This window comes from Leiobunum rupestre, chromosome 11, assembly GCF_980474605.1.
Source record: "Leiobunum rupestre chromosome 11, qqLeiRupe1.1.hap1, whole genome shotgun sequence".
NCBI lineage: Eukaryota > Metazoa > Arthropoda > Arachnida > Opiliones > Sclerosomatidae > Leiobunum > Leiobunum rupestre.
The window spans coordinates 49577462-49597950 of NC_143394.1; the positions used below are offsets into that span (position 1 = coordinate 49577462).

The 20489-nt window shown below is 37.9% G+C and overlaps 1 protein-coding gene across 2 annotated transcripts; it reads right to left on the bottom strand.

The window, feature by feature from the left end:
* Positions 1 to 11551: 11551 nt before the first annotated feature.
* LOC149923140 (uncharacterized) lies at positions 11552 to 18675 on the bottom strand. Of its 2 annotated transcripts, none has more exons than XM_090163040.1 (3): positions 18102 to 18675; positions 17294 to 17709; positions 11552 to 12731 (listed from the first exon to the last, which is right to left on the bottom strand). In XM_090163040.1, exons 1-3 carry the CDS (start codon positions 18394 to 18396, stop codon positions 12063 to 12065), a joined length of 1380 nt encoding a protein of 459 aa, XP_090019166.1. In that variant the 5' UTR covers positions 18397 to 18675; the 3' UTR covers positions 11552 to 12062. The 2 variants fall into 2 exon arrangements, with proteins under 2 accessions (XP_090019166.1, XP_090019167.1); XM_090163041.1 differs by having other exon boundaries at positions 17294 to 17919; positions 18102 to 18153.
* Between the last annotated feature and the right edge of the window lie 1814 nt (positions 18676 to 20489).

Sequence of the window (20489 nt, forward strand, 5' to 3'; positions counted from 1 at the left end):
GAAAGAAAGATCCAAAAGGGGATACTCCATAAATAAGCCTTCGCATAACTTCCAATCAAACAACTACACGTTGACTTAACGCTTTTCGCTCAATCCAAAGGAACCCCCCCCCCCCGCCATCAAACGCCCTTATAACACCCCCCTTTATCGAACAAGGAACGGTGTGGTAGAGTGGGCGCGCTTTCAACGCCGTCACATTCTACGTCTCCATCTAGCGGCGCGCGCTCGCTAGCTCTCTATTTGTACTTGGTTTTAATTAATTTTCTAAAGTTTCGTCGTATGTGGGGTAGGGGGCGCTGGGAGCGCGTCCGGGTTCCGCGACCGAGGGATAGAGGGCGCTGGCGGGGTGCGAGAGGCGGTTCGGGGCGAGACAAGAGATTTCATAGAGCTCGGATAAATCGCGGGACGGACTGCAAATATTGACCCAGCCCGATTCGCGTAGCGCGCCATTTATTGTAGACCCCAGCGCGGCAGAGAAATTTAGCCGAGGCCCGCAGCCGCCCTAGGCCTAAAACGGGAAAGACACACGCTCCGCCGCTTTAGTAATGAAAACGGGTATTTACTCTTATAACCCCCTCTATCTTCGACCAATTGGTCGCTAGTTGGGCCATAATGGCCGCTCTTTAAAGTTGTTTTCCGCCCCACTGAGGTCGAGAGAAGAGCGAAATTAAAATCGAATCAGGCGCTTTAACACTTAAAGCCCGCGCTTCCGATCGTGGCCCGCTCGTCAACTCCCCGTCCCCCCCTCCCCCCGCGTCGCTTCCAACCCCCCCAACTCCCTCCCGAGAGCGCGCTCCCCCCTCTCCACCCCCCATCTTCACTCGCCGAGGCACCAAACGCCATCTAGTGGCGGATTCCTTTTTTAATTCTCGCCTTTAACGACGTAATATACGGCGAACGTAATAGAGGGAGAGAGTTATCTTCGTCAATTTCGATTGGATGAGACGGAAACGCTAAATTTATCGTTGGCGCGTCCGCCGAGGCTGCCCGCTAAGCCTCGTCCCGTTCGGTAGCTACGAAATTAGGCTTAAACCTCTCGGGTAATTTCCTTTACCTTCTTCCCGCGCGCGCTCTCGTAAGAGCGGGGCCTAAGCATTCCCTTCTCCAAACAACTTGTCCCAAAATATTTGCGTCTTTTCAACGGAGGTAAAGGGGTAAAAGGCGCGATATTTTAAGAGCGACCCCTGGCGGGGGGTAGCCGGAAAATTTAAACCGCTTTACGAATAAATGGACAGTGACGGCCTTATCACGGGGGGGGGGGGGGCGCTGAAAATTACCGGGAAATTTCGGGGTGGTACAAATGCTTAGATTCTTCTTAAAATGTTATTTGTATTCTGTTTATAGGAAATGCCAAAGAAGTGGAAAGACCGTAGCCAAAGCCTTGTCAATTAATATTAGAGGTGACATTTTACCCCTCTGTCCACGGTAGGCCGCTTGAGGAGCACTTTGCCAAATAGTTGTCGAAAGTGGGGGGATTTCCACGAGGACGGAAAAAAATACCAGAAAAACTGGAGTTTAAGATTTTTCTATTCACTTAGGAACACTTCTTTTCATGTAAAGTTGGAATTTCTTTGGTATATTTTATTCCCAAACTCAATTTTCATGCTCCCCAAAAGTCTCGACGATTTTGTCAAAACGGGGGGGGGGGGGAGGACGTGGAAGGGGCGATTGTCGCCGCTAGGTTCGCTAAAATCGTGTATTTGTACTAAATATAAATAAATACATTTTAGATATCAGCCCATTCAAAATATCTAACACAATAATAGATAAAAATTATATATTATAAGTAAATTATTTATTATACTATAACACGTATAATTAATAAAAATTATAACCTAGTTGATTTTCAGATCTATTGCGCCTCCTAGTGTTTAAATATGACACAGGTGGAATATGATACTCAAAAAAATTTTAATATACCACTAACAATTGTAAGTTCAATTGCAAGTCCTAGTTGGAGCTGAGCGGTAATGTTAGTACGGTCAAAAAATTAGTATTTAAATAATAGAAAGTGTCATACTTAATTTAATACGTTACTTATAGCTTAATCACTGAATTTACGAATAAATTAACTGTTAGGGGCGTGCTAAAGTGTTGAAACAATTTACGTTACTTATGCCCGTATCAATTTATTTAATCACTGAATATTCAAACTTAGTATTTAAGCAATAGGAAATGCCATACTTCGGGTTATTACGTTATTTATGCAAGAATCAATTTTACTTAATCACTGAATATTCGAATAAATTTAGTACTTAAACAATATGAAGTGTCACACTTATGGGTTTGCATTACTTATGCAAGTATAAATTTTACTTAATCACTGAATATACAAATAAATTTAGTATTCAAACAATATGAAGTGTCACACTTATGGGTTTGCATTACTTATGCAAGAATCAATTTTACTTAATAACTGAATATACAAATAAATTTAGTATTTAAACAATATGAAGTGTCACACTTATGGTTTTACATTACTTATGCACGTATCAATTTTAGTTAATCACTGAATATACAAATAAATTTAGTATTCAAACAATATGAAGTGTCACACTTATGGTTTTACGTTACTTTTGCACGTATCAATGTAGTTAAATCCCTTAACCCGGGACCAAATAGCCATGAAAATGGCTCCTCGCTACACTTTGACTGTAGTATCAGGTAGTGTTTATTTTCTAAAGTAAATCTATATAGTGCTATATCGAATAAGATGATAGAATTCCGTAGTGTCCCTCCGCCAGCGGCGTTTCGTCGGAGGGAAAACTCGATAAAGCGGACAAACCATGAACAAAATATGAATTATTTATACATTCTATATATAATAAAAAAATTCATATTCTTCGAAAGAGGACAAAACCGTTTTGGGGTTTGATAAGCCTAGTTTACATGATTATAGGCAAGAAAACGCTTACAAATGGAAATTTTGCAGCTTTTTCGAAAGCCTAACACTTCAGCTTCAACATCTTTGAATACATAATTTCGACGAATGGTTATTTCTGTAGAAGGAAAAAAATACTAATACCAGATTGATTTAGTTTTCATCTACGTTTAAAATAATTTAATTAATTTATTAAGCACCGATACCGACCTTAGCCACGCAATGATTAATATGGTCGTTGGTTAGCAAGAATTACCAAAATAAGCGTCGTCATACTTTTGGCTATTATGTTTCTTAGGATAAAACTGTTTGTTTATTTAAAACAAACCAAAATATAATTGTAAGCACCCTTCATACGAGATCTAAACTGCCAGAATTATAACCAAGTCATGGAATCTTACAGGGTATCAAATTCGAATCATGGAATCTTACAGGGTATCAAATTCGAATCATGGAATCTTATACAGGGTATCAAATTCGAATCATGGAATCTTATACAGGGTATCAAATTCGAATCATGGAATCTTATACAGGGTATCAAATTCGAATCATGGAATCTTACAGGGTATCAAATTCGAATCATGGAATCTTACAGGGTATCAAATTTGAATCATGGAATCTTACAGGGTATCAAATTAGAATCATGGAATCTTACAGGGTATCAAATTCGAATCATGGAATCTTACAGGGTATCAAATTCGAATCCTGGAATCTTACTGGGTATCAAATTTGAATCATGGAATCTTACAGGGTATCAAATTCGAATCATGGAATCTTACAGGGTATCAAATTCGAATCATGGAATCTTACTGGGTATCAAATTTGAATCATGGAATCTTACTGGGTATCAAATTCAAATCATGGAATCGTGGAATCTTACTGGGTATCAAATTCAAATCATGGAATCGTGGAATGACCTCGGGATTCAAACCCTAGTGAGGGAATCTTTCCCGGTTAATCACGGAGGACATTAATCAGAATCGCGCCCGCTCGATGGCGCCACTGAATCTTTGCTCCTTCGTCTATTTTTGTGATTATTAGCAGAATCTTGAAATCAAGTAGAATAAACGGTGTTTTGAAGGAATCCACGGAATCGAAGGTGAAATCAGAAAAATTAATTTGGAAATCGCCGATTTTGTTCCAAGTCGGCCGTAATGTAGACCTATATGAGGTATGAAATTTCCCAAACGGAGACGTTGCACTACCCATTCGATTTGCCATGGCAACCGAAAATGTTTTTGACCACTTAAACAAAAATTAGATATTTTCCTTATTTTACCCCAAAAATGTTCCAATTTACCCAAACTTGATGAAATTTACGTAAATGTGGTCCCATTTCGTGATTTTAATGTTTTTTTAATTTTCGCGAAACCGAGAAAATCCCATGCCTTTTTAAATGGAGATTTTTTTGTTTTAAGAGGTCAAAACATTTTCGGTTGCCATGGCAAGTCGAATGGGTAGCGCAACGTTTCCTTTTGGAAAATTTCATAACTCCTATAGGTCTGCATTACGCCCGACTTTGAACCTTGGAGGATAAAATAATTTTATAAAACACTTTTATCCTCCAAGTTTGAAGAAAATCGGCAATAAACACCTCCTTGTAAGTTTCCTTGATTCTTTTTTTTCTTAAGTGGCGGACCCCTCGGGCGCCGAGCATTGCCAACTTCCCAATAAAGGCTCTCAATAATAACGCGGAACATCGTGTCGCCAACTAGTCCCCGCGTCAGTACATTATAACTTGGAATCGGACATTTATCCGATGTTAAATTCCTTTTGTCCAGGGCGGCTTAATCCCCTTCCATTCTACGCTTCCTGTCGAGGATGTTTCCGACGGAGCCCAACTGGCCATTTATAAGTAGCCTTTCCTCCGACCGCTGACAAAAGCCTTCTTTGAATCTGCCTAGAAAAACTTCTCCATTTATTTCGGGGGCCCTATTATTGGCGCTGTTATTGCGAGTTATACAGTAACCTTCTTATCGCTTTTATTTGACACTTTTTGTCGTTGGAGAAGCTTCTAAATACTGACGCACAATGGCGCCACGGGGAAGATTATAAGCGAGTTCGAGTGGATTTTTCTATTCGCGCGGGTTTTTTTTTACCCCCAAAGACCAGCGCGCGTGGAAGATACGGCGGACTCGGGCGGAGTGATCCGTGGTAAAATGTAGTCGATCCCAACTCGGAATTGTGTGGGGAATTTTCCAAACGTGTTTTCCAGTCCCGGTCGTGGAGGATTTGTGTCATTACGTTTTTACGAATTATCTATGGTAAAATTCGTCCATTGACCACAGTCTCTAATCCCTTAATTTACAAAGATGGGATTGAGTTATCTTCCAGGTGAAGAAATCAGAGAGTTCCGAAATCGAATAGCTCAGCTTGAGCGGAATACGGTGCTGACAGCCCGGAACTTCAATTTCAACCTTTATCAACCAAATATCACGGCTATTGTGCGCTTTTAAACGCTCCGAGGGGTATACATCAATAGAGACTGGCCTAAGTTGCAATTTGCGAAGAAACTACACACACATTATTGAAACCCAACACCCGACTTAATTTTAGATTAATGGATCTAGTTTTAAATTATTGAATCTCATAACTAGACTTTGTTTTAAATTATTGAATCTCAAAACTAGACTTTGTTTTAAATTATTGAATCTCAACACCCGACTTAATTTTTAATTATGAGACCCAAAAAATGATTTGGTTTTTAATTATGAGATCCATAAAATGATTTGGTTTTTAATTATGAGATCCATAAAATGATTTAGTTTTTAATTATGAGATCCATAAAATGATTTAGTTTTTAATTATGAGATCCATAAAATGATTTAGTTTTTAATTATGAGATCCAAAAAATGATTTAGTTTTTAATTATGAGATCCAAAAAATGATTTCGTTTTTAATTATGAGATCCAAAAAATGATTGTTTTTAATTATGAGATCCAAAATATTATTTAGTTTTTAATTATGAGATCCAAAAAATGATATAGTTTTTAATTATGAGATCCAAAAAATGATTTAGTTTTTAATTATGAGATCCAAAAAATTATTTCGATTTTAATTATGAGATCCAAAAAATGATTGTTTTTAATTATGAGACCCAAAAAATGATTTCGTTTTTAATTATGAGATCCAAAAAATTATTTAGTTTTTAATTATGAGACCCAAAAAATGATTTCGTTTTTAATTATGAGATCCAAAAAATTATTTCGATTTTAATTATGAGATCCAAAAAATGATTGTTTTTAATTATGAGACCCAAAAAATGATTTCGTTTTTAATTATGAGATCCAAAAAATTATTTAGTTTTTAATTATGAGACCCAAAAAATGATTTCGTTTTTAATTATGAGATCCAAAAATTATTTAGTTTTTAATTATGAGATCCAAAAAATGATTTCGTTTTTAATTATGAGATCCAAAAAATGATTGTTTTTAATTATGAGACCCAAAAAATTATTTCGTTTTTAATTATGAGATCCAAAAAATTATTTAGTTTTTAATTATGAGATCCAAAAAATGATTTAGTTTTTAATTATGAGATCCAAAAAATGATTTCGTTTTTAATTATGAGATCCAAAAAATGATTGTTTTTAATTATGAGATCCAAAAAATTATTTAGTTTTTAATTATGAGATCCAAAAAATGATATAGTTTTTAATTATGAGATCCAAAAAATGATTGTTTTTAATTATGAGATCCAAAATATTATTTAGTTTTTAATTATGAGATCCAAAAAATGATATAGTTTTTAATTATGAGATCCAAAAAATGATTTAGTTTTTAATTATGAGATCCAAAAAATTATTTAGTTTTTAATTATGAGATCCATAAAATGATTTAGTTTTTAATTATGAGATCCAAAAATGATTTCGTTTTTAATTATGAGATCCAAAAAATGATTTCGATTTTAATTATGAGATCCAAAAAATTATTTAGTTTTTAATTATGAGATCCAAAAAATGATTTCGTTTTTAATTATGAGAACCAAAAAATGAATGTTTTTAATTATGAGACCCAAAAAATGATTTCGTTTTTAATTGAGATCCAAAAAATTATTTAGTTTTTAATTATGAGACCCAAAAAATGATTTCGTTTTTAATTATGAGATCCAAAAAATTATTTAGTTTTTAATTATGAGATCCAAAAAATGATTTCGTTTTTAATTATGAGATCCAAAAAATGATTTAGTTTTTAATTATGAGATCCAAAAAATGATTTAGTTTTTAATTATGAGATCCAAAAAATGATTTCGTTTTTAATTATGAGATCCAAAAAATGATTGTTTTTAATTATGAGATCCAAAAAATTATTTAGTTTTTAATTATGAGATCCAAAAAATGATATAGTTTTTAATTATGAGATCCAAAAAATTATTTAGTTTTTAATTATGAGATCCATAAAATGATTTAGTTTTTAATTATGAGATCCAAAAAACGATTTCGTTTTTAATTATGAGATCCAAAAAATGATTTCGTTTTTAATTATGAGACCCAAAAAATTATTTAGTTTTTAATTATGAGATCCAAAAAATGATATAGTTTTTAATTATGAGATCCAAAAAATGATTTAGTTTTTAATTATGAGATCCAAAAAATGATTTCGTTTTTAATTATGAGATCCAAAAAATGATTGTTTTTAATTATGAGATCCAAAAAATGATTTAGTTTTTAATTATGAGGTCCAAAAAATTATTTAGTTTTTAATTATGAGATCCAAAAAATGATTTCGTTTTTAATTATGAGATCCAAAAAATGATTGTTTTTAATTATGAGACCCAAAAAATTATTTCGTTTTTAATTATGACATCCAAAAAATGATTTAGTTTTTAATTATGAGGTCCAAAAAATTATTTAGTTTTTAATTATGAGATCCAAAAAATGATATAGTTTTTAATTATGAGATCCAAAAAATGATTTAGTTTTTAATTATGATATCCAAAAAATGATTTCGTTTTTAATTATGAGATCCAAAAAATGATTGTTTTTAATTATGAGACCCAAAAAATGATTTCGTTTTTAATTATGAGATCCAAAAAATTATTTAGTTTTTAATTATGAGATCCAAAAAATGATTTAGTTTTTAATTATGAGATCCAAAAAATGATTTCGTTTTTAATTATGAGATCCAAAAAATGATTTAGTTTTTAATTATCCGACCCCAAACCTGACTTAGTTTTAATTATTGGATCCCGAAAATTGACCTTTAGTATTTATACCCCTCCGCTTAAACTATTTTGCCAAACGGCCCTTGAACCGAAGTATTCAAGTTTTTTAAACTAATGCGGTTTTTCCTAGGGTTTAATTTAAAATAAGGTACCTATAGAACCAAATCCAGATTTAAAGGTGGCTTGGGGACCTAGAAAAAAAATACGGACTCTTTTTTGGTACGACTGTTTTTAAGATTTTCAAAAGTACTTTGATACGCTTTTTGAAAACATTTTAAATTTAAATTTTAAATTAAGAATTTTTTAAATTAATTAAAATTGAAAAAAAAATTAAAAATGAAATCTTTTGAACAGTAGGCGTACCAGACATTTCTCGAATAGGAGACCCCATTTTGAGTTTGCCTTATAAATCCCACCGCCAATATAATATTCAATTTATTCCCGCCAGGGGGTGCAAAACGCTTATATTAAACCAATACCACGAATCAGCAGAAATTCTCAAAAGAGAAAAGAACGCCCTATTTAGACTATAAACCCTAGTCGAAGAATTTGAATTACTTACGGTATAAGATAATACGAAAACTTCACCCTATTCCCCTCCATAAATAGCGCTTTCAAGGAGACGGTTCGACTATAGAGCGGAAAACAGAGAGATAAGCCCTTCGTATTTAGAAAGCCATAGAAATCCTCTACCCCCCACTTTTCTTAAATTTCCTGGAAGAGGGGGTGAGCTCGGCTGCTTAAATCTCTCGCAGCGGATCCGGAGTCGCAGTAATAAATTTCTCGCCTCCGTCTTATTGGGTGCGAAAGAGCGGAAAAATGCAAACACTCTTTGGTAAATTCCGATGAGGGCTTTTAAAAGGGGGAGGTGGCACCCCTAGCGGCGGCGACGGGAAAGAAGCCGAGCTAAATCAGCACATCCAGAAAAGACACTATGTGCGACGCTATATTTGCTTTTAATCCCCCTCCTCGGAGTTCCCAAATTTCAACCCCTCCTATTGAGACCGGCGCAAAGGCTTAGCTCAACTAAAAGCGCGCCTAAAAAAGGACTTCATTCCACTCGGTTTCCCATTTAAAAGTCATTCTCTGAAGAAGCCGAGGCGGGACCCACTTGCTAAATTATAAAAATAATCAGACTGATTAATTCTGGGCCGGGTGAATGGGTGACTATCCAAAAAAAGTGTTTTTTTTTTTTAATACTTGAGATTTTTTATATATTTTTTACTGGTTTTGAAATGAATGAAAATGGCGAGAAGAATATTAGAATAATTGGGGTTGATTTTATTGCACCCCTTTTTTCGTGAACCTCCTGCATTAAAGGGAGTATAAAGGTCCCAATTTATTACCTAATTACGCATTTGTGCGTGGTTGGCGCTAGCAGTGGCGTACCTGGGGGGAGGGCGCACCGGGTGCCACCCGTTTGGGGCCGTTTTTGGGGGTGACACCCGACAGTGAAAAAAATAAAAACTTACCCAAACTAGAGAAATTCGAAAAAACGTTTTACACGTTTTGACAAGTAAGTAGCACCTCATGATATCCGCCCCGGGTGCCACCCATGCTAGCTACGCCACAGGGCGCTAGTTACGTCAAAAACAAGTACGTGTTAGAGGTCGATTTTTCAATAGAGACTAGACTCACTTTAAGAAGTTTAAAATAGAGCAGTCAGTGGCGGACTAAGCTATAAGCTGAGTAAGCTTAAGGCCCGGGCCGTGCAGACACATTTCGGGGCCCTTCTAACTGAAATTTCGAAGAGGTGAAGAGCTAGGCGATAGGCCCCTCTCGTGCCGGGACCCCATAAATGAGTGCTTTTACGCCCTGCCCAGGGATTTTGCCCCTACTCTGCACTGCCCTACTTAAGGCTAAATGTAGTGGGCCCTATCACGAGGCTAGGGAAAGATTAGCAAGGTCCTACTAAACCTTAAGCCTAGAGACCCGGAACTTTGACTAAAGTATAGGGGGCCCAAGATAAGGCAAGGAAAAGATTAGCAAGGCCAGTAGCGGAGCTTGGGTTAGTAGCGCCCCCACGCCGCGTAAGATTTTGCTCCCCTCTCTCTCTCTCTCTCTCTCTCTCTATATATATATATCTATATATATCTATATATATATATATATATATATATATATATATATATATATATATATATATATATATATATATATATATATATATATAGTTATATAGATATATAGATATTTACGTGACAGTACTTAGACATAACAACATCGAATATCCAGTGGCGGCACCAGAGGTATGCTACACAGGCTACAGCCTACTTTTATTTCGCTTGTAGGGGCCCCAAATCTAGAAGAAGGGGCCCCGAACAGCCGACTAAAATGATTTGCGAAACTAGAAATATCAAAATCCGAATTGAAAGCCTGCTGTTTTTAAGTTGCGAACAGTGATTTCTAATATTTTTTCGATCGCAGCCTTGATTCGTTGTAGCTGCTAAACTACCTACTTCAAAAAGTGTTGCATCGTTAGACAGATGATAAATGCGCGGTTTTCCGACTCTCCGAGTCCCAATTTCCAAAATAAAGATAAAATAAAGCGTGGCAACTGGCAAGTATTTTTGCAACAATTGTAAATGAAAATGGAGAATGCTGTTGGAGGATGTTGCCCATATGTGCATTGTTATGCTCATCGACTAAAAAAATAACTTCCGAGTACATTTAAACAGTCATGTACATTTCTTTTGTAAATTATTAAACATAAACCGGTTTTGTCACAGTTTTGTTTAGTTAGTGTATGTAAAGGGGGGGGGGAATTAAAGAATTAAGTGGTCTACCCATAGTAGTATCCTGGCGCCGCCACTGCGAATATCACATTATATGTTACTTTTAAATTTAAACAACCCGTCTCCTTATTAGGCTCTCCAACATGTCCATCGTGTTTCCTGCTTTATGAGCTAATTCTAAGCAGTAAAACTTTAAGTAAAATAGAGTAAATCTCGTAACGTGACTAGATAATCTAAAAAGGCTCCGGCGCGTGTACCCTGCGTTATGAACTAATTCTTCGAATAGTAAGTTTAAATAAAGTTGAGTAAATCTCGTAACGCATTTAAATAAACTACTCGTGTTTAAAGACTTAACTACATCAAATTTAAACCAGTCTTTACCTACTTTTGGCGCCAACTATAAAACTTACTCACTTTATAGTCCTCGAAAAAATGCGCCCCCACGCAGCTGCGTACCCTGCGTACCCTATATCGCCGCCCCACTGAAACTAGCATTTGGTTTTAATATATCAGGGTTGTCCAAATGGGTGATATTTGTTAAATTTCGAATTCGACCTTGAAAATGGCCATCTCGACCTTCAAAATATTTATCTCGAAAATATACTAAAATGTTATAATAGAAAATATTTAGAATAAACACGGATATATCGACCTTGAGAATGGTCATCTCCACTTTCGCAAATTTGGTCGCCCTAGTGTGTTAACGTATATTTTCAAAAGGAATAATAAAAAATATATATATATTTACAATTGTATTTTTATTATACTTGTATACATACGCCGATCAAATATATTTATATAAAGTCTGCATAGACAATAAAGACGAGGAATCAAATTCACAACCGAAGACACCGTTCATCACTGAATTGTTAACTAATCACGGTTTATTGACCTATCCGTTTCAAGGACCCAAAGACCGTAACTGACGTGACCAGTGGCGTAACTAGGCCAATGCACCCAATGCGATACCTCGGGGCCCGTCTAATTTATATGGGCCCCGCAAGACGGGTGAACTGTCACTGGCGTAAATATAGCGGAGCCTATTTTGCATTGGGGCCCATTTTTTCTAGTTACGCCACTGGACGTGACCACTAAATATGCTTGCTAAATAGTTTTAGTGGATAAAGGAGTGATTAAGTACCTAATTTAACGGATAGGTCTATTAACATTTTAAACTTACATAATGTAACGACATAACTTAAATGTTGGTTAAAAAAAATACAGGGTCCTTCCAATCATTTCAGTCACTGTTAATAATAAAGAGATTTTTTGCGTCACTACCATTAAGAGTCGTCCGAATCACTGTTATTACTCTGTTCCAGTTTCCGACTTTTATATCTGAACACATCCAAGGGACTTTGGGTCGCGGAACCGCCACTTTTGGGCGATGACCTGTCACCGGACATCTGGAAGGCGTCAGCGGCCATCCTGGAGTTAGGCGAGCCCGGCGACGTCGGAGGACTTCGGTTGGTCAAGAGGGAAGTCGAGGACGTCGGCGGATGGACGAAGGGTGACGCGGCCGCGGCCGCGGTCAGCATGTAGACGGACATCAGGGCACTGTTCACGGTGTTCAGGTGGCTCTTGGACCAAGGGCCGCCTTGATGGTGAGCCGCGGAGGGATGCGAGGGAAAAGCGGGTCCGTTGCCGTTGAGAAACAAGTGTCCCAGTCCCAGAGGACCGCCGGGCAAGGACAGCGCTGGGTGGTGGTGGGGCACGCCGCCTTGCAGGACGTTGTTCAAGAGAGAGTCGCAGTTGGACAGAGGGCCCGGATGACCCGGAGGAAGCGAGTACAAATTCAGAAAGTCAGATCGATGGTGCGCGTGGAGAGGAGACGGCAAGGACAAGTGCAGCGGAGCTCCCAGAGGATCGGACAACGAGAAACTGCAAGGACTTTCTCGGCCCATCGCCTTTTCTCTCTTGCGCCATTTGGCACGGCGGTTTTGGAACCAAACCTAAGGGTGAAAATGTCCGATTATTCATAATTATTATTATTATTCACAGTAAAGTTGTAAGTCGGAAAATTTTCCGTGGAAAATTATCGAGATCTTTTTTCGGAATATTTTCCGAATTTTTCCGAAAAAAAGGAAAAAACGTTTTCATTCCATGATTAGTAAAACTAAACATTTAGACTAGGCTAGAATAAAAACCCTTATTTTTTATTTTTCCGATTTCCGCAATTCGGAAAATTTCCTTGAAACTTTTCCGCATTTCATTTTTCCGGAAAATTAACAACTCTACAGTAAAGCGACTAAACATAGCAGCAGTTCCCAGATTTCCTTATTAGCACAAGCTTACTATTACAGGGTTCGTACAAAATTTTCGGAATTAAATTCCCTGACATTTCCAGGTTTTCCCTGACCAAATTGCCGAATTTTCCCCGACCATTTTTGTAGAATAAATGAATGCTTTGAGGTAAAATCTTGAAAAATATTTATTATGTATTTTTAATACATCTTTCACAAATTAATTTGCCCGATTTTTTTGCGGTAATTTTAAAATGTTCTTACTTTTTTGGACTATTTTAAAATTCCCTGACCTTTTGGAATTATTTTAAAATTCCCTGACTTTTTTCGGACCTTTTGGAAGTATTTTCAAATTCCCTGACTTTTCCCTGACCTTTTGGAAGTATTTTCAAATTCCCTGACTTTTCCCTGACCTTTTGGACGTATTTTCAAATTCCCTGACTTTTCCCTGACCCTTTGGAATCATTTTCAAATTCCCTGACTTTCCCTGACCTTTTGGAATCATTTTCAAATTCCCTGACTTTTCCCTGACCTTTTGGAATCATTTTCAAATTCCCGGACTTTTCCCTGACCTTTTGGAATCATTTTCAAATTCCGGGACTTTTCCCTAACCTTTTGGAATCATTTTCAAATTCCCTGACTTTCCCCTAACCTTTTGGAATCATTTTCAAATTCCCTGACTTTCCCCTGACCTTTTGGAATCATTTTCAAATTCCCGGACTTTTCCCTGACCTTTTGGAATCATTTTCAAATTTCCTGACTTTCCCCTGACCTTTTGGAATCATTTTCAAATTTCCTGACTTTCCCCTGACCTTTTGGAATCATTTTCAAATTCCCGGACTTTTCCCTGACCTTTTGGAATCATTTTCAAATTCCGGGACTTTTCCCTAACTTTTTGGAATCATTTTCAAATTCCGGGACTTTTCCCTGACCTTTTGGAATCATTTTCAAATTCCCTGACTTTTCCCTGACCTTTTGGAATCATTTTCAAATTCCCTGACCCTTTGGAATCATTTTCCAATTCCCTGGCCTTATGGAATCATTTTCAAATTCCCTGACATTCCCCGACCTTTTGGAATCATTTTCAAATTCCCGGACTTTTCGAGATCTGGTACGATTCTTGTATTAATTGTCAAAGCCAGAAACGCGCGACGAATTGGGCGATTTTTCAAAATCCACTTCACTAACTTCCGTTTCCCTTCTATAAAGTTGGTGACGCATTTTTCGTCACGGAGCTGGAAATGACGTAATTTACGTCATTTCCCGTAAGCAAAGTTTCATTAAAGAAAATGTTTTTTGGCATATTTATGTCGCATATGTTTTAATAATAGTCTTCATCAGGGCACCCAAAATAAAAATAATAATTATAGTTCACGAAATCATGAACTATGGCAAGGTCACGCTTCCAGTTATCCCAAAGACCCCTAAAATCGATAAACAAATTGACGTCCCTAATAAAAGAAATGGAATAAAACGAGGGATAGAAAAACTTAATAGAATTTTAATAAAGCGGTATTGACGAAATGGGGGCAAACGGATCTATCGAGCCCACGCGGCGCGCCCCGAACCCAGTCAGAAACATCAAAACCGATAATCTCTCTACGTTTGGTATAAATACGCGGGACTCTAGCAGGCACTCCAAAAGAGACGGGGGCCCTCTCTTAATGGATGGCTGGATGGCTGGATGCGTGGAGGGGAAGGCGTCAAAAACCCTCTCAGTCGAGGCAGCCAGACGATTGAATCGCCGCTAATAAATCTTGAATGAGCCGTCATTTAGAGATAAGCTTTCCCAGCGCTCGCTTAATTAATGATTTCAATTGATTGAAAACTCGCCCGGAATACTATATTTAAACTCCAATACTCGAATGCCCCGCGAACCGAGTACCCGGGACCGTGTTTGCCCGAATTTCGTCAAGGGCTCTTCGTTCATCTTTCCTCGTAACGCGGGGGCGTTATCACCCGGGAGTTCGTCAACGCGCGCCGTACCCTATTCCCGACTTTCTTTTACATTAGCAGTTAACGACTAACCGATTGGGAATTTAATAAAAAAATTCTAAGTGCGGATAAAATATATATGAAGAAGCCATAAATGAATCGGGTTTCATAAATCTACCCTCGAATTTTATGGTGAAAAAAAGGTTTTTATTCCAAATCTAATTTCTTTCTTACACTTTATTCCAATAAATTTAAAATGGAAAAACTGTTAGCATTTTTTTAGCTAGTTCCTTTAAAAGCAATAAGCTAACAAAGGGGTTAAATGGGTTTCCCCCCACATCTTCGGTTTCCCCTTTCCATTAAAACTTGAGGATGTTAACGGTAATAGCGAGTGTAGTAAGCTGTTGGCTCGCACCACCCTCTTACACAGTGTAGCCCGGTCACCCGAATTATAGGCTTTAAAAGTTACTCGATGATTTAGACGCGCCTAGCTGATTATTATTTATTTATATACCTGTTTCCAAAAAATAAAACAAAAAAATAAAATTTTAAAATGATTATTCTCGCACGTGGACTTCAAATTCCAAAATCTTTGTCAAATAGGTGTTTTTATAAAATAAATCAATAAAAAAATTAAATGTATATAAAATGTTTTTCCCGCGTCACGAGCTTCAGCTTTATAGTGCTTTATCGGCACGCGCATTTCGCACGTCGACTTCAAATACCAAAATCTTTATCGACTCGAGCGCGCGCTCTATATCTTCAATAACTTTAGCTAGTGACGTAGAAAAAACATTTACACGTGACCTAACGTATTTTATAGAAACACCTATTGAGTGCTCTGTATCTTCAATAATTATAGCTAGTGACGTAGAATAAACATTCACACGTGACCTCCCGTATTTAATAGAAACACCTATTCTATGTATTTGAATTTATTTTTATAGGGTTTTAGCAAGCTCAAAATAACGAATAATATTGTATTTACCATAACCTAGGATCTAATCTTATGGCTGTTATGATCTATTTTGATAGATTTTATAGAATTAATATTTAATATTTAATTATCAAATTGCTGAATATGAAACAATATGGTCAAATAAACGCGAGGGTGTAGTCACTAGATTAATGATAATATTGTGAATAAAATAACTGAAAATAAATTCAGTTGTACAAATATTTTCTTAGTGATTACCCCTCGGGGGGGGTGAATAGAAATTTCGCAATTAACACCCAACGTAACTATTGTGCTTCCAATCGATTCTCAGATAACCCTGGCGTTTTCTCAACCGTGAAAATAATTGTGTTAAATCAGATTATCCGAAATTTACGTTCAGATATTATCAGATCAGTGGATTTGGGTTAAATGCATCATGGCTTTATTTTAGGGTTGGCAAAAAACCGGCTTTTTTTTAAAATTGAAAAATCCAGTATGGTTAAATCCGGCTGTAACCGGTTAAAACTATTAATAAAAAAATGATCAAATTGCTTATATCAAGCCCTCATTGCTCAAATTTCCCGATTTAAAAATTACGTTTTTGCGCGTGACAGTACCTTTACATTGTGAGGTATAGCAGACTTATTTACCCGCTTTTATACCCTAACATGGCAGCGTATTTTCACGCGCAAAATTAATTTTAAGATACCCTAATTGCTTATATGTTAGCTCTCATTACTCGCGACAAAAAGTGAAGGTTAAGTTTTGTCAATGTTTCTAATTAATTTCTCAATATTTTTTTAATAAAAAAAAGTGGTTTTAACCATGGATTTTATTTGGTGGTTAAAGCCGGCTTAAACCAGGGTGGTTTAATCTAGTCTGGCTGGCTCTTGCCTACCCTGCTTTATTTGCTTTTTAAAAGACTAACTGAACTTTCTCATTCGGATCGATTGCTGGGTAGGGGGATGTTCGCCTAACTGAATTTTCTCGGATAAGATCGGTTACTTGGAATTACCATAAGTCTATAATATTATTTTATAAGTTTGTCAATTTGTGGAATATTTTACTGAGAGCTAGTAACGGAGTGACGTCATTACCAGAAGAAAATGTCAAAGCTGATGAAGCCCGTAATGCAGTCGGTCTCGCGAATAGATCTCAGAAAAACTTTTGCGTGTGAAGAATATTAAGTGTCACGCTTTGTAACAATATTATGTAATCAGATGCAATTTGAGTTCCGATTGTTAACCTAATCTGACTAACTGATATTTTAAAATCACGACCTAAATAATTTGAACAGTTGGTCTTTGTAACGAAATATTTCAGTTTACAAAAGGTCGAAAAATCTCTCCTTTGTCTGTTTGCATTGTGAATTAAAAGAGTGAGTTTAATTGGTATATACCTGGACTCTGGCTTCGCTCAAGTCGAGTCTCATGGCCAGTTCTTCGCGGGTGAAGACGTCGGGATATTGCGTCTTGTCGAAGGCGCGCTCCAACTGATGCAATTGGTAAGTGGTGAAAGTGGTGCGGCTTCGGCGGATCTTTCTGGGTTTGTCGTCGTACGGGTCGCCACCGGAAGCGAGGCTTTGATCGTCGGGATGGTGTCCTTGCTGCACGCAGCCCGATGAGGAATCGTCCTCTCCTCTGTCTCCACTGGCGCCGTTGATGGCGTCATCGTCCCTATCATCGGCGGACGTCAACGTCAAAGACAGCAACTTGGAAGGTTCGGACACTTTCAAGTCGGCGCCGATGCCGTAGCCGATAGCGTCGCTGCTGCCGAGGACGAGATTGGACCCCGTCTGTTCCGCCGAGTTCGAACCTGGACAAGCGAACCTGCTCAAACTCGCTGACAACATTGGGAAAGTGACAAGCCGAGGGGGAATGGGACGTTCCAACCATTCATTTTCGATATCACTATCTACAAGGTGCGGGGACAACAGTTACTTGGTACTTTCGAAAAGGCGGGGAAAAGACGGACGGATGCTCTAAGAATACTGTCAACTAATTTAGGACGTAAACCAACATGCGACTGATGAAAAAAATTACAAAAATTATTCCTAAACACAACGTCAAACTTTAAAAGATCTAAACACGTAACCAAGTACCAAAAAAATAAAAAACAACCACCAAACAAATACAGAAAATCGAACCCAAACATACAGTGACAACCAAACCCAAAGACAATAAAAAAATCCTGAAAATTGTATTTACAGTTCCGGTAGGATCCTCCCGCGAAATCGAGTAATTTCCCTCCGCAAGCGTCGTCTGCTGCCGCGTCCGCATTCTTGGGGTGATTGGCTCGCGAGCGCTGAGCCAAATGCAAAGCGGAAGAGGTGAAAAGAGCGGACGCGCTCGTCGGAGACTTCCAACATGATCCGGGGTGGTGTTGCGTCGTTTTCCCTTCTCCGGCCGATCCCAGCAATCTCTCGATGGAATACAGCGAGAATCTCGCGTTGTTTTTGTCTTTCGAAGCGGACGGGTTCACCGGGGTCGGGTTCCTCAACATGTTACCGGATTGAACAGCGACAAATTATCAAAACGAACCGGCGTTGGTGCACCGTCTTTTTCTACGTAAATTCCCGTTATCGAAAAGTAAGACTAGCTATCTCGGCATTCTTTCGCGCACTGGTCCCGCGGTTAGTTCCGGCCCCTCTCCTCCCAAAATAGCGGCTCCATCTCCCCTTTTAGCACCCCCTCTTTTCACGCGTCAACACTGAGACGTTTTTGCATCTATTTTCCACGGAGAATAGAGTTACCAGCTCTTCTTTATCCTAAAGCGTTCTAATACGATCTCACCCACCCCCCCTCGCCGCCCCCCACCCGCCATCGGGTCCCCCCCCCCCCGTTTCCGATTCCCGCTCTCCCCCGCCACCTCTTGATATGAAAAGCGAGAAGATAGAGAGGCCTTTATTCCTCAGGGGGGAAATACTTTTTCAGAAAGGGGGGTTTACCCACCAAACCCGCCTTAAATGGGGTAACTATCCCGTTAACGCAATTAGGGAGCGGAGTTCTTTGCGCTCTACCTCGAACACCATCCCCCCCCCAATGGAGCAGTGGCGGGCATCCGGAGACGGGGGGGCGTGAGGTGGGGGAGGAAAAACGGAGGATCGAAGATGCTACAAACTCGGCGGACTGGGGCGATTGGAGGAGAAGCGGCCGACGCTCCGTTGCCGGCGGCCAATAGGAGGGAGAGTCGCTTTTGGCGCCAAAACCACGCCTCCGTCTTCGCCTCCGCTCAAGATGGGCCGCTGAGGAGTCGTTGATGAGAGGAAATATGCGCTTCCGAATGGCAAATCAGGGAAATGAAAGAACTGATGCGATTAAAAGGGAAAGAAATCAGTTAGACACCATATTTGATCTTGACAACACGACCGCTTCAGAAGAGACTATTTTGTTCTAGGATATATTAGATTAGTTGTGGTTTCAACACATTATCATTCAATTATTAGCGTACGTACCATTCAATTATTAGCGTACGTACCATTCAATTATAGCGTACGTACCATTCAATTATTAGCGTACGTACCATTCAATTATTAGCGTACGTACCATTCAATTATTAGCGTACGTACCATTCAATTATAGCGTACGTACCATTCAATTATTAGCGTACGTACCATTCAATTATTAGCGTACGTACCATTCAATTATTAGCGTACGTACCATTCAATTATTAGCGTCTGTACCATTCAATTATTAGCGTCTGTACCATTCAATTATTAGCCTCTGTACCATTCAATTATTAGCCTCTGTACCATTCAATTATTAGCGTACGTACCATTCAATTATTAGCGTATGTACCATTCAATTATTAGCGTACGTACCATTCAATTATTAGCGTACGTACCATTCAATTATTAGCGTACGTACCATTCAATTATTAGCATACTTAACATTCAATTATTAGCGTACGTACCATTCAATTATTAGCGTATGTACCATTCAATTATTAGCGTACGTATCATTCAATTATTAGCGTATGTACCATTCAATTATTAGCGTACGTATCATTCAATTATTAGCATACTTACCATTCAATTATTAGCGTACGTACCATTCAATTATTATCGTCTGTACCATTCAATTATTAGCATACGTACCATTCAATTATTAGCTTACGTACCATTCAATTATTAGCGTACGTATCATTCAATATCGGATTTGGGCAGTGAATATATCCCCAAAAAGTATGATTAAATAATAATAATAATAATAATAATAATAATAATAATAATAATCAGCCAGGCTATAATACCCAAGGCACCACCTTAGGCCTAAGTCATCGAGCGACTTTTAAAGCCATTAATTCAGGTCGCCGGGTTACAAAGCTTAGGATGGTAGTGGCAAGCCACGCGAGCCAACAGCTCCCTACACTAACTATTACCGTTAACCTCAACAAGTTTTATGGAAACCGAAGAGTTCTAAACAGAAATTAAATAAATATATTCCCCAAACGTTTTTAAATTCCCAATCGTCGTTTTCCGTCTTAGCAATAATGACAAAACAAAGAAAATATTTGGGAAGATTAAAAGACAGGCGGCTGGCAATTCACTCCGTTTAACCTTTTCCCATTTATAATTAGCCATTCGACGGAGGCGG